At 38.5% G+C, this 15,306-nt stretch overlaps 2 protein-coding genes across 8 annotated transcripts in view; both read right to left on the reverse strand.

The window, feature by feature from the left end:
• Positions 1-1,013: 1,013 nt before the first annotated feature.
• mak16 (MAK16 homolog (S. cerevisiae)) lies at positions 1,014-8,780 on the reverse strand. Its single transcript, XM_028457372.1, has 10 exons — positions 8,585-8,780; positions 8,095-8,144; positions 5,873-5,982; positions 5,740-5,804; positions 5,396-5,547; positions 5,196-5,250; positions 1,936-2,010; positions 1,754-1,861; positions 1,615-1,680; positions 1,014-1,475 (listed from the first exon to the last, which is right to left on the reverse strand). The coding sequence occupies exons 1-10, from the start codon at positions 8,597-8,599 to the stop codon at positions 1,275-1,277; spliced, it is 897 nt and encodes a 298-aa protein (XP_028313173.1). The 5' UTR covers positions 8,600-8,780; the 3' UTR covers positions 1,014-1,274.
• Positions 8,781-10,067: 1,287 nt separating this feature from the next.
• Positions 10,068-15,306, reverse strand: part of LOC114469549 (actin filament-associated protein 1) — a 14,708-nt gene continuing 9,469 nt past the window's right edge. For 4 of the 7 annotated variants that reach the window (XM_028457146.1, XM_028457148.1, XM_028457143.1 and 1 more), the window contains 5 exons: positions 13,843-13,960; positions 12,263-12,350; positions 11,676-11,839; positions 11,302-11,436; positions 10,068-11,111 (listed from right to left, as the gene is read on the reverse strand). In XM_028457146.1, the coding sequence (XP_028312947.1) occupies positions 11,085-11,111; positions 11,302-11,436; positions 11,676-11,839; positions 12,263-12,350; positions 13,843-13,960 (532 nt within the window). In that variant the 3' untranslated portion in view covers positions 10,068-11,084. Of the gene's footprint in view, positions 11,112-11,301; positions 11,437-11,675; positions 11,840-11,882; positions 12,351-13,842; positions 13,961-15,306 lie in introns of those variants that run through there. The other 3 variants (XM_028457144.1, XM_028457145.1, XM_028457149.1) reach the window with 3 other exon arrangements.

The following is a 15,306-nucleotide window of genomic DNA, read 5'->3' on the forward strand; positions in this document are numbered from 1 at the left end:
CCGGCGGGCGGTGCGACTTAAATGTGTTTGAACCCCGCCCGTAAGAGCGGTACGGTGCAACAAAACGACCGTCTCATTAAAATCAGCGCTTACTTTCACTTTTATGATTAATTTAAATTAAAGTGTGAATAGAAGTTAAGTTTAAGCAATTTGAGTTAGTTTGAAACACTGCTCGGTACAACTTTCTTCCTCTGTAGTAATTCATTAATTCTAAAATAATTCTAATGAACGTTATCACACAAATATTTCTAATTCTTTAGTTTGTAACTTTCTTACTTATTAGTTCATCACTTTACTCCTTATTTTTAATAACTTTTAAATAATTAAATGTTTACGTTTTTAATCAGTGCTTATTATTACAAACACACTCACACCCTTCCAACGTCACAAACAAGACAAACCGCTTCATCCGAGCTCAGACTTTCAATCTGTTCCCAGACAACATGCAAATGTCACATTAGAATCATTATATTAAAGTAGAAATGTTTTTAATGTTACCATCAAGATGGAAAAATGTGGAGGAAAAAACCTCAAAAAGAATAAATTTCAAATAAATAAATGCTGGAAGCAAATTATTAAAATATAATACATTCAATATCCATCCATCTTCATACCCGCTTATTCCCGTTTAACAGGGTCACGGGGGTCTGCCGGTGCCAATCTCCGGCTCTCATAGGGCGCTGGGCGGGGGTACACCTGGCCAAAGCGCCAGTCCATTACAGGGCAACACAGACACCGACAACCATTCACTCTCACTCACCCCTATGGGCAATTTAGAGACTCCAATCAACCTTACAGTCATGTTTTTGGATTATGGGAGGAAGCCGGAGTACCCGGAGGAAACCCACGCAGCACGGGGAGAACATGCAAACTCCACACAGAATTCAATATATTGAATATATATATATATATTCAAGTAAATTATTCATTTCTGAACATTAAAATAAATACCACAGAAACAGAAAGTAGGCATGTCCTCAGTCCACTATGGTAAACAAATTAATGTAAAAAAATAAAGGTTCAGCAAAGTAATTTATTTTGAAAGTAAAAACATTCACTGGACTTTATTATCGCTTTGGGTTCAAAATAATTCCGACCATTGAAAGGGCGTGTCCTCGGTCCGTTTCCATGGAAACATGTGTGGGGGCGTAGATCAGTCTGTTACCATAAAAGCACGCAAGTGGGCGTGTCCTCTGTTACCATGGAAAAACGTTGTGGGGCGTGTCTTATGTCTGTTACGTGTGGGCGTGTCATCAGCCCTTGTGGGCGGGCCTTCACAACGTCACTCTGCTCTTGGGGGCGGGCTCTGTTTCCTGCTCGTACTCGATCTCCACGTACGCTCGCTTCTTTCGAGCCGCGGCGCCGTTAGCGGGAGATTTTCCTTTAGACCTTTTCACCTGCATCTCTTCCTCCTCCTCCTCACTGGAGTCCTCCTGCTCCTCTTCATCGCTGCTCGTCCTCAGCTTGTTCATGTCCTGAGTTGAGAGGTCAAAGGTCAGTGCTTGATAATCATTTATGGGCAGGTTATTATTTAATCGACCCGATTGGACAATTTAAAGCTGATACAGCCCCGCCCCGCTATGTGCTAAGCTAATCCAAACATGTGAGATTTACCTCGAAGTCGCTCAGGTCGCTCTCATCCACCTCATCTTCTGCCACAAACTCTCTCTTCCCCACATCCTGCAGACAAAACAAAGCCTTTCAGAATAAAAGCCCACTCTTGGTGCTGAGTGATGGGGTGTGCCTTAATCACCTCCTCATCCTCTTCCTCCTCCTCCTCTTCTCCAGACTCGCTCTCCTCATCCTGCTGCTCCAGAGCACGGTCGAAAGCATGAGACGGGAAGTTGTAGATGTCCCCGTACTAAAAAACAAACAGGAAGTGAGTCCCAAACTGCAGCTAACACACAACGAATGGATGATGTAGCACCATCTCACCGTCCCCTGTTTGAGTCGCTCCAGCAGCTCCTTCTCGATGGCGTTGTCCAACTGAGCGGCAATCAGAGCCTTTTCCTGCAGAGCGGAGACACATCAACCAATCACAGGAAAGAACACTGGCATGTGACTAAGACATTAGGATGGACGACAGGGCAACCATACGTCTGGTTTGACCTGGACATCTTCTCTTTTAAAGTCTTCTCTGTGGATATTTTTACAAATTCATTAAATTGCCCAGGTTTCCCAGGAACCCTGAACGCATCTCGGGGAAGACATTAATTTAAAAGACCGTAACTCCGCTAATATTTGCTCCATCTGAGAAATTCCACCAGTTTTTGAAAGCTTAAGTTACTCTTTACAGCCTTTTACTCACACGTGACGAAATCATTGAAGATGCTACCTTGCTTTGACAAAATGGTCAAACACTATGAAGAAAAGAGAAAGAAAAGCAAAGTCCAAAAGAAAGAGAAATTAAAAGAGACCAAATAGCAGTGGATTTAATTGAAAAGGTTATTTATTGAAGTGAATATTTAATGATAATTTACTGTGTTGTAAGCCCTGCATATTTTGTTATTGTATACATTTCTATGAGATGTTTCTCATTGTTTCAATGATTGAGAGATTTTAAGGACAGACTGTTCAAGTGCACAATAAAGATGATTGACTTTAGTCACCACTGATTTCAAATTTTTTATGCCTTTGTTATAAAGAGATAAATTATTTTTTAACCATTATTGGCAATAACAACTTATCTACTATTTTGTATTTTGCAGTAACAAGGTAGATTCAAGAAAACATCAAGTACTTTTTGAGTATGCCTCGGTCGGCCCAAGTGTCCTCTTTCATGGAAATCAAAACATGGTCTCCCTGTTTGAAGGCTAAAGCTATTATGGTCTCGCTTGATGCACAAAAGGCTTGTGATAGGGTTGATTGGCCTCATCTATTGGATGTACTGTCCAAATTCAACCTGGGGGATAACTTTATTAAATGGATTTCTCTTTTATATGACTCTCCTTGAGCATCAGTTCTTACAAATGGCTGGAAGTCACCTACATTTCTGGTTGGGCGTGGCACCCGTCAGGGGTGTCAAATCTCTCCGCTTTTGTTTGCTCTTGCAATAGAGCCTTTGGCGGAGGCGATACGGAACAATCCTCTGGTGACAAGTATCAACATAGGTCCCTTTAAGCATATAATTTTGCTCTACGCTGATGACATTTTGTTATTTTTAAGCAACCATGAAGTTTCCATCTCAAATGTCAGAGATCATTGAAACTTTCGGCCGATTCTCAAGCTATAAAATGAATTACACCAAATCAGAGGCTATGCCCCTAACTCATAATACACGTTGGACATCAGTTAGCTCTGCTCCTTTCCGATGGTCCCCTTCTGGGTATACATATTACTCCATCCCTCTCTGGTCTTCATAAAGCAAACTTTCTGCCTTTAATCCGCAGAATTAAAGACAATCTGGCGTGCTGGACTTCCCTCCCATTGTCCTTTCTGGGTAGAATTAATATTTTTAAAATGAACATACTCCCTCGGCTGCTTTATGTTTTTCAAATGATCCCAGTTCTTTTGACTAGAAAATCAATCTCTATTCTAAACAGTTCATTGTGTTCCTTTTTGTGGACGAATAAACGAGCTAGATTGAAACTACAGAAGCTACAGCTTCGAGTTGAAGATGGTGGTCTGGCTTTGCCCAACATTAAATACTACAACTGGCTTCCCTAGGCAGGTATCTTTGGGAATGGGTTAGAAATGACTCAAAATCTACTTGGCTCAATTTAGAAGCTGCCCCTCTTGACCAAATCCCTTTTTGTAATATTTTATATGTTTCTAAAAAAAAATGGGTTTCAGAAAGAGTGAGGGGCAATTTCCTCCTCCTGAACACCTTGAAGGTATGGAGAGCCATTAGGAAGACTGTCTTTCTACTCTTACCCCCATTTATCTAAATCCAGACTTTCCTCCTGGCATTGTAGATTCTGCATTCTCTCTCTGGTCAGACAAAGGTATCTGCAACATAGCAGACTTAATAGCTAATGGCATTATTAAAATTTTTGACCAGCTCAAGGTTCAGTTTAACCTTCCCATCACACACTTTTTTCCGTATTTACAGGTTCAGAGCTTTGTCTCCTCAAAAATAAGGCTACATTAAGGGGGGCTCTCTCAATGTTCTGTAGAAGTACTGCAGGATCCCACCCCTCGAAATTTAATAACCAGGTTTTATAACGCTCTTTGTCCACCAGCAGAGGGTGTCAGCCCTCTGAAGTTGCTTTGGGAGGCTGACTTTGGTACAATAATCTCAGATGATGAGTGGAGGCATGTCTGGCTGAAACTCCTCTGGTTGTCTGTCCACTAACAAGGTTAAGGAAATGCATTTCAAAAATATTTACAGGCTTCAAATTACACCACTTCCACTGTATCGTTGACTGTCCTTTCATTAAAATGTATGTAAAGAAATTTCTGTAATATTTGGTAAAAATGTAGATCTTAGGCCTGTATCTTGTATTCTTGGTTTGCATTCTGCTCTTAACCTTAATCCCAACATGTTGAAGCTCCTTGATGTCCTTTTGTTTGGTGCTAGAAGATGTATTTTACTGAATTGGATCTCTGACAAACCTCCTCAGCTCTCACTGTGGGTACAAAGTATAATAGAACACTTACCACTGGAGGCAATGACCTGCTGGCTCAAGGACAAACCCTCTTCATTCTATAAAATATGGGACCCCTTTTTAACTTATGTTGGACTACAGAACGCACAGACTTTGAGAAGAGACCTTTATGGTCTTAATTGGACAGATATTCCTAAAGAGGCTCGTACTAAACCTATTTTCGACCCTCGATCAAGCGGAAAAGCTGTTACTCTTTACTACCTGAAGTCTTGGCTATGTAGCCATTTTATTTGTAATTCTTTTTTATAATCTCTTGTTATTGTAATGACATTTACTATTATTTCATGTGTTTTCGTTTTGTTTGTTTTTGTAATATACGCTCGCTTAATTTTGCATTATGTGGGTTGGTTATAGTTTTTGCTTTTTTTGCCTGTATTGATTAAAAGATGGTAATTGATGCAACTGTTTCTTGCTTTTTGTCTTTAAATTGAAAAATAATCAAGATATCTTTAAAAAAATAAATAAAAAATGGTCTCCCTAATGTACGACAACTGTCGGAACTGTGGACATTTTGTTTTAAGTGTTAAAAGTTGGGGGAATTATCATCGTGTGCTCGTCAGAGCTCGGCCACAGGAACAAATCATTTACCTCTTTCCTCTTCTCTCGACTTTCCACCTTCCGACTGAGAGGAACCAACTTCCTCCTGAAACAGACACAGACACACACAGTATGCTCATGGTTAGTCTTCAGTGGGAATCGAACACACAGCAGTGAAAGTTTTCTTCCTTATCTGCTACAGTGATTTAGCAGTGTGTGTGTGTGTGTGTGTGTGTGTGTGTGTGTCTTACTGTCTCTTGAGGACCAGGCGTCTCATCCTGATCAGGTACTGAGTGATTTTGGTGAATCTTTGTTTACATTTATGTCGAAGGAAACGAGGCCAATAAATCAAATTCTCATCGATCTGCTCCAAAGCTCGTTCATAGTTCCTGCTCAGCTTCACCTGCTCTCACACACACACACACACACACACACACACACACACACACACACACACACACACACACACACACACACACACACACACACACACACACACACACACACACACACACACACACACACACACACACAGTTTAGTTCAAAGCCTCTCGTGAAGCATTCAGGTGCGTAGGACGTCAGAGCGTTTGCTCACCTTCTCCCACATCTTGGCGGGAAAGGCCGCCCTCTCGATGACCTTCATGTACAGGAAACACTGGCCTGCAGAACAGACAGAGTGAGCGGGATTTGAACCTACAACTTTCTGATGGAGCAGTGCGACCTCTTACCTTTCTCCTCCCTCACGGTGGCATACTGACTGTTGGACAGCGGGCACGCCGAGCGGTTACACAGACCCGTCACGTTGAACTCATTACGACAGAAGTTCTGCCCTTTGGTCCTGAAAGAGAAAGAGGAAGCCTCATTTATATATAAAAATAACTACATTTACATTTGTGTAAATAAATTATATCATACTCTTACAAAAATATTCCATAGCTGCAGCCCTACTTTTGGGAAAGCAGCAATTTCAATTTTGGCTGATTTTGATTTTTTTTTTAATGTATAATTAATAGCATAAATGTTGCAATCTTATTTTATTTTAAGACACTGAACAATACCCGTGAAACAATACAAACGTGTTGTTTTAACTGCACATGAGGTAGTTATCTAAAATGTAAGTGAAAAGTTCAGAGCATTGCTGTCCAAAACACTAAATTATATCAGTTCCTTTAGTCTTTCATTTTTCACATTTTAAAAACAAACTAACTGTGTCCATCAGGTTACACTGCAGGCCTGTTTGCAGCTCTTTGTCAAAAATAAAGTATTTTTGTTTTACAAATAAACACAATCACAAGGTTTGAGATAGATGATTGAATAATAATCTACAGGACAAACTAACAAAACATCTTAAAGCACCAATAAAGTGTCCTGAGTTTTAGGTTTCCTTGTAGCGCAAAAAGAACAAATGTCCAAAAGCAGCAGCTTTGTGGATATTTAAGTCAAACACAATAAAATAAAGTGCAGCATGTGTAACATTTTTAAAAGTCAACGTGTAAGAAGTAGAATGAACATGGCACAGGTTAGTTGTTCTCTTATTGCAGTCAGTTGTTTATTAATGGCAGGACTGACTCTTTGCTCCCGCTAGTTTTAGCTTTAGCACTAGCTTCATTGCGAGATTCTAATGTTGCATACTCAGTAGTGTGGTTTCTTAAATGGTGAATCAGGCTTTTTGTATAGTTTTGTTTGTAGCTCCACCACGAATTATTTCCACGTCACACAAACTACAAATTGTGATCTTTTGCTCTTTTTTGTGTGTAATACTGCTGAAGTGTCGACATGCTAAGTTAACCGTGCTCCCTGTGATTGTTGTTAACCTGTGTAGCAGACGCATGCACACGCACGTGTGTAGCAGACTCATGCACACGCACGTGTGCAGCAGACTCATGCACACGCACGTGTGTAGCAGACGCATCCACGCACGTGTGAAGCAGACGCATGCACGCAAGTGTGGAGCAGACGCATGCATACAAAGAACCAAGCGTGCATGGGGTTTTAACTATTCTTTTACTTCGGTCTGAAACAGACAAACAAGCACATAAACTCAGCGTGGCTATACACTCCTGGACATCTAGGTCGACTGAGCTACATATGACATCATGGACCCCTGTGCTGCCCCAAAAGTGCCTGTGTGATACTTATTTGATTTAATCCACAAATGTACCACCTAAAATACCATGGTGCCCTTGTACTGGAACATCTAACATAATGATAAACTAAAATCTCAAACAAAATAATATGAGACAAATAAAATATCAGAATATCAAAAAAATATAACCGGGGGGTGCCCGGTAGTGTCCATGAACGTGCCTGATAATAATACGGCCCTCACACATCCATCATCTTATATATCTACAACATTAGAGATAGGCTGATGACAATATAGCCCTCACACATGACCTGGTGGGCGGGGCCTGTCACAGCAGAAGGGGACAGTCGGTGACTTTAAGACTTATGCAGAGGTGGATAAGATCGGTTTTACATATAAGTATCGGCCGATCCCCTAAAACCAGGGAAACTGGCACCGATCGATTGGAGCATTCTTACCTACACTGTTTACCTGTAGGATTATATCCAATTACATCCAATATTTACTAGGATTACTCAGGCCGCTATTGTGGAACACAGTAATGCAGGCTGTCTGATTTAAAATAATCCTTTTCATGATTTTTAAATGATTCTTTTTTTAAACTCATTTTTGTGCCTGTGTCATGTTTTAATTCTTTACGTGAATCACTTTGAATGCCTTGTTGCTTAACTGTGCTACATATTGTTGCCTCGTTTGGTTGGGCTATTTTGAATAATCGTAGTTCAAACATTATCGCCTTTAATGTAAATACTATCACTGTCAGTCATGTATCTGAGATAATCCAATGAACGATCAGAGGATTAATGTTGGTTTGCAGCAGAAGTGATGTCACACAGTGAGGATCGGGTCAGAAACTGGACTTACTTTACTTTGAAGGAGCAGAACTGTCTGTTCCCGATTATGTCCCAGATCACCTGCACGCACGCACGCACACACACACACACACACACACAGTGTTGCACATATAAAACAGTCCTTCAGACACAAACTCAAACCATGACAAGCAGCTAAACACTTACTGTAAAAATATAAACCATCCAAATTTCAGCTAATTTTGATCCCAACAAAATAATGTAAAAAATAATCATAAAAAATGTCACAGTAAAGTCCTGGTAATAGAAAATCTAGTAATAATCACTTGAAATGAAACCACTTCATAATTTTTTTTTTTTTTTTTAAAAGGGGGAAGTCACAAAATGTTAGAAGTGCGAAAGATCTCAGTGTTTCATTAAGATAAATATTTAAAAAGACTGAATATAATTCGTTATAAATAAAAAAAGATTTAATGTCTTGATCATGTGGTTAGCTTTGGTTAGCTTTAGCACGGAGCCCTAAGCAAATTAGTGAGACTTACGTCGTCGTGCTGCATCTTAATGTGTTTTAAAATCCACTGACGGCTTCAAAGAGTCTCTGTAGCTTGAAATGTGAAGATCTGATGAGCTAAATTCACGTTTTTGACGCTTTTATGTTGGCGCTCACAGTCACATGGAGATCATAGGCGACGCCATGTTTGTTTGGTGAACAGCTTCTTCTTCGTCGTCTTCTTTTGTGTAGGTTTACATTTCAACAATTGCAATGCCGCCTCCTGCTGTTCGGTTTGATAAACTTTATTTTATTCCAGACGCATGTTCATACAAGAGAAACACACAGACAATAAAATAAAATAGAATTCTAACGAATGGTTTATAATATAAAAAATAACTTATATAATACATTTAAATTCAAAGTAGAGCAGTATATACATTTTATATCCTCCTCTTCCGATTGTAAAGTTACGCATGTGGAAATAAACAGCAACATTTTACATTTAGCATGAAACGTGATTTTTTGTTACGTCTGAACAGAAATACAGCAATATTTGTGAAATTTGTTATATTTACTTTTCTCGTAAAAATATTTCAATGTAAAATCTAAATGTTAAATATTAAATCTAAATGTAAATATTAAATCTAAATGTTACATTTAAAGCTAAATGTTACATTTACATGTAAATGTTACATTTACATGTAAATGTTAAATGTTAAATCTAAATGTCATGGGTGAAACTAAATACAAATTCCCCAAAGGTACCAAAATAAAAGGTTGTGATGTGAACATAGATGTATGTAGATAAGTATTTACATTTCATATACTCCTCTGCTTTGAATTGAACATCTTTATTCTTATGTTTTGAGTTTCAATCAATGATTTTTTTCCCCCGTAAAAATACCCTACAAAATATAAACAATAGGAGATGTATTTACATTCTGATGTAATAGTTTGTTTAAAGCGAGATGCTTCCTTGGTTTGAACAGTGATCACTTTATTTCTCTCTCTCTTTCTCTCTTCTCACATTCCTCACACTTACAGTGGATCTAATACGATAACAGCAGCAAATGATTAACCAGGCTCAGATACTGAATGTCACATATTTGTAGAGTTAGTCTTGAACCACTTTGAGACAAACTTCTCACCTGTTTTTATTATTTAAATTTTCATTTTATTTTCTTTATTATATTTGTCTCTGTACAATCCTCCAGCCCAGCAGGTGGCAGCCAAGTCTTCAGTGAAATACACAGTCGTAGTAATAATAAAGTTGTTATTGTTTAACGTTTCTCTTCTCCCATCTTGATCGTTATTTCACTTGAACTTTTATCTGAGCTCACAAACATCCATCTATCCTCAGTTCATTTCCATGGAAACACAGGCGAACGTACAGGCTGTTACCATGGAAACACGGTTGTTGACTCACTGTGAACTCAATTAATCTTCACGTCTAAATAAAGGAATTTCAAACCTTGATGAAGCACTGCAGAGAGAGAGAGAACCTGTAAATCACCATCACATCCAAACCATAGTGTTTATTACCAAGAGTTTATTGATGATTGTCCTGATCAGTGATCAGCTGAGCACAGAGAGTTCAGTGCGTATCAAAAACCACAAACATCTGCATGAAATATTAACAAACATATTCAACTCATTACAAGAACAAACGTGTTGAAGAAGTTTGTGTGTTTATAAAACAGAAACAAGGGGTAAAAACCAAGAAACACTACAGATAAACTCTTAAACATATAAAAACATATAAACCAGGAACCAAAGAGGACCAAGAACCAAAAAACACCAGGAACCAAAGAGGAACAGGGACCGAAGAGGATTAGAAACTAAAGAGTTGGACCAGGAAACAGAGATGACTAGGAACCAAAGAGGACTGGGGAACAGAGAGAACTAGGAACCAAAAAGGACCATGAAAACAAGAGGTATAGGTACCAAAAAGTACAGTGAATCAAAGAATGTTAGAAACCAAACAGGACCAGGAAACAGAGAGGACCAGGAACCAAAGAGGACCAGAAACTAAAAGGGGACCAGGAATCAGAGAGGACTAGGAACCAAAAAGGACTGGGAACAAAAGAGGACCATGAAAACAAGGGGGATAGGTACCAAAAAGTACAGTGAATCAAAGAATGTCAGGAACCAAACAGGACCAGGAAACAAAGAGGACCAGAGTATCAGGAACCAAATAGGACAAGGAACAAAGACTTTCAGGAACCAAAGAATCTTAGGAGCCAAAAAGTACCAGTTAACAAAGAGTACCAAAAAAAAGAGGACCAGGAACAAAACAATATTAGGAACCAAAGAGGATCAGGAACAAAAGAGCACCAGGAAGCAAAGAACATTAGGAAACAAAGACGACCAGAAACCAAAGGAGACTAGGGACAAAATGTACCAGGAACAAAAAGTACCAGGAACCAAAGAATGTTAAGAAGTAAAAAGTATCAGGAAACAAAAGTGGACCAGGAAACAAAGAGTACCACAAAACAAAAGAGGACCAGGAACCACCAGGAACTAAAGAGGAGCAGGTCATACAGTTATTGTCATGATGTCGTTTTGTTTTCCCACTCCTGAAAAACAGAAAAAGTAAAAACAAGTTTTGAAAGTTTGTTTGAAAGTAAATTCTGATTGATTTTAGTCTCTCATTATTTGTGATTTATTGTTTGTTTCAGTTATGGAGAGTTTTTGTTCCGTCTCCTCCTCCAATCATCTACATTTACACGTGTTTCAGTGGCTCTGATTGGCTGTCGGGGCTCTAACCTTCCTCCTGTGGAAAACGTTCTCGTGCTCGATGAAAAGCGCTGACGGTGCCCGATTCAGAGAAACTTTAGCCGAGGCCGTTCGACGCAGCAGAGGATTCAGGAAGCCGGCCTGGACCAATGAGAGATCAGGAGCCTTATTTACATGCAAACACATGTAAACAATAATAACTAGGTTTATTCTGACTTGCTCAGAAAAAAAACATCATCATCATCAGACCAATGAGACAATTTAAAGCAACGAGTCACAGATAAAACCTAATAAATAAATAAACAACTCAAAATAAATAATAAATAAACAAACAAGTAAACAGAAATCACAGTGTTTTTGAATGGACCAATAGCATGAGGGTCACATGTCAACTATTGTCTCACCTGAGCACGCTCGGTGCACACAGCCAGCGACTGTCTGAAGGTGCGTTTGTTTTGCTTTGCAGCAGAGGACAAGTTGGTCTCTGACCCCGCCCAGCCCGGTCCCGGCCTCCGTCCGGTGAGGTCCAGTTTCTGCACGCCACGCTTCACCTCGCACAACTTCCTGTCTGAGACGCACAGTTTGACTTCAAACTGGTAATCGTGTTATCGTGTGACTGGTTTCAGATACATTTAGATGGTGACACAGATAGACTGGTGATGGTGTTATATAGTGACAGTGAGTGCTTGTGTGTTGGTGTTACAGTTAAAACTGGTAATAGTGTTCAGTTCTGTGTGTTTGTGAGACTCACCGTGTGTTTGTGCGACTCACCGTGTGTTTGTGAGACTCACCGTGTGTTTGTGAGACTCACTGTGTGTTTGTGCGACTCACCGTGTGTTTGTGAGACTCATCGTGTGTTTGCGCGACTCACCGTGTGTTTGCGAGACTCACCGTGTGTTTGTGAGATTCACCGTGTGTTTGTGCGATTCACCGTGTGTTTGTGAGACTCACCGTGTGTTTGTGAGACTCACTGTGTGTTTGTGAGACTCACTGTGTGTGCTGAGGAAGGTGTTTCTGTACGTCACAGAGTCCGTGCATGAAGACGAGCTGCCGTGAACAGAGTCCTGAGAGCCGAGGATCTGAAACACACACATAAACATCACTATGTCACATGTTATTATAACAGAGCTGTGGGATTCATGAACAGATCTCTGCAGCTTAATATTAGCCTTTAATGATTGATGATGGCTTTGAAATATTATTGAAATAGTCAGAATTATTGATCATATTTATATAATTTCCACTCTTGCAGACATGAACAACTTTTATCACATTGAGAACACAAACGTGATTGTATCTGATCTGAGGGTCAGATGATCAACATTCATGTGAGCATTAAAATAATGACCAATCATTAATACAGGAAACTACAAAGGCTTTGTGTTTTTGGAGTCAATTTGTAGTAGTTTTGTTGTTAATGTGTATATTTTTCACTTTTATACTTGTATATTTGTATTTGGCAATTGAAAATTGCCAAATACATTGTTATCGTAAGAGTTCTTATTTTTCTTCCGCAACTCCTTTGACCTGGGTCTCCTAGGCTATTAATGAAGCACTAATGACACGTATGCCATCTCATAAAGGCAATGTCAAGGTTGTGCAGTTGACCTTTTTTGGAGCCAAAACATCAAGGTCAAGTTCAAGGTTGTGTCGTGTCAAAAAACAATTGTTTTTTATATCTCTACAAATATTTATCAATGCTTACATCTATGAAAAGCTCATCTCAAGAGGAGTATTTTATTTATTAGGACCAAAGCTGTACGACCTACCAGTAAAAAGATCAGTAGGGGTCAATGTTCATGAAGTCACAAAAAAAAAAATTCCCTATAACTTGGCCCCTGCTACCATTGAACAATATTTCCTTTCATTGTGTAACCTTGACCTTCAGTCATATTTAAGGTCAAGAACTCCTCAGAAAAGTGAACAAAGTGAGACCTTCACACTCTCAGTACGACGAAGCTCGGCCAAAAAACATTTTTTTCCCTATAACTTGGCTCCACATTGAGATACAGTGCTCAGACTGGTACCATTGAAGAACATTTCCTTTCAATGTGTGACCTTGACCTTCGCTCAAGGTCATATTTAAGGGCAGTCTTCTGTTTTTGCTGCATTATTACTTTCAATTTCATTTGTAAAAACATAAAATACTTGTTTGTCATTTTTGCCAATTTTCAATTGCCAAATACGTATTTGCCTTGTGAATACAAGTCTTGCCTAATTCACTGTTATTTTTGTGTAATTTTGTAGCCATCTTGTTTGTTTTTCAGTCATTTTGTGTATTTTTGTTGTAGTTTTACATTATATTCTATTATTTGTGTTTTTGTTGTTTTTTTGTGTGTTTTTGGAGTGATTTTTGTCAATTTCTGTTGCTGTTTTGTATATATATATTTTTTTGTACAGTTTTTTTTTTTTTTTTTTAATCTTTGTAGTCATCTAGTGTGTTTTTAATCATTTTACTTTGCGAGCTGCCTGTTTTCTGCACTGCAGTTCCTGACAGAGTGTTTGAAATCAGCTGGTGATGGTGTTAGCTGGTGACTGTGTCAGCAGTGGCTTGTGTGTTGCTGAGGTCACCATGTGTTCCAGGATGGAGGTGTTGGAGTAGAGCGGAGGCTCCTGAGCTGCTGTGCTGCTGTACACGTGTTGGTCCATGTAGGTGTTGGAGGTGGGAAACCTGTGGCACTGCAGCCCACTGAAGGACAGAGGAGGAGAGGAATCGGATCTTCTTCATTAAACCAACATCAACAACAAGAGTCAGCAAACTTCATTGACTGATGCACAAACATGGAGTATTACTTTATTCACATTTTAATACTGGAGCCTTTTTCTTCTCGTTTTGTGTGTTTTTGGAGTTTTTAAGGTAAAAAATAAGGAAACGTGAAGATGTTTTTCCTGTTATTTGTGTCATTTGAGTGTTTTTATAACATATTTATGTTGTTTAGTTGTGCTTAGTACATATGGGATGCCAAGTGTAAAAAATTTAGTATAAAAGTTGTAGCTAACACATTTTCATTATTTATCTCACTTTTGTCATATTTAGCACATTTTCCTACATTTAACCACATATATAGAGGTAAAAAAAAAAGCATTAAATCTAAATATTTTAATCTTATTTTCACTTTAAAGTTCTTTTCACCATATTTCAGAATTATTTATGCAAATTTACCCACATTCTCGTCATGCTCAATATTTGCCAAGTTAAATTAATTGTTCCAGTATTGACACTTTGAACCATTTTTTCTACTTTTCTGCCTATTTGTGCCCACTCTAATTTGCAACTTTTAACTAATTTCTGTGGTTTTTAAAATCCCATTTCATCACTTTTTTTTCTCTTCTTTTAAACCATTTTATTTCTGATTAAAACAAGAATTTATATCTTTAAGATGACCATATGCTATGGCACAAATTATACTAAACTTCCTGGATAACAATGGATATTAATGAGATCAACAAATTAATGTGGTTATCACAGATTTATAGAACAATGGATCACCATTTTGCTGACATGACTGTTCTTCAATGTTCATGTTTGTGTTCAACCATCTTCAGGTAAAGTGGGGGTCCATGGTCTCTGGAACCTTCATTTTGGGGGTCGCAGGCTGAAAAGATTAATTGAGAACCCCTGGCTAAGTATGTTTTTGAAGTCGTTTTATGTGTTTTTTTCTCCTTGTTTGTCCTCTTGGTGTTGTTTTGTGTTATTGTTTTGGCCTTTTGTGTTTCTGGACCTGTTTTATGTTGATCCAAGGAATCTTTTTTTACTGTCTTTATATTTTGGGGTTATTTGTTTTAATTTGGTTGTTTTGTTTTTTTTGTTTTTTGTTTTTTTAAATAGTTTGTATTATAGAATTTTCAACTATTTTAAAACAGATTTCCTCTTTTCATGTTTCACCAAATTTCTCCTTTTTTTAACTGATTAATTAATGAATTTATTTGTGACAAGGGATAATGCACATTAATGGACATGAACATGTAAATGTGCCAGATTGTAGCCACAGGCTAGTTTCCGTCCATAGTCCCCGGCAGGTTGATGTTGTGTAC

This window comes from Gouania willdenowi, chromosome 9, assembly GCF_900634775.1.
Source record: "Gouania willdenowi chromosome 9, fGouWil2.1, whole genome shotgun sequence".
NCBI lineage: Eukaryota > Metazoa > Chordata > Actinopteri > Blenniiformes > Gobiesocidae > Gouania > Gouania willdenowi.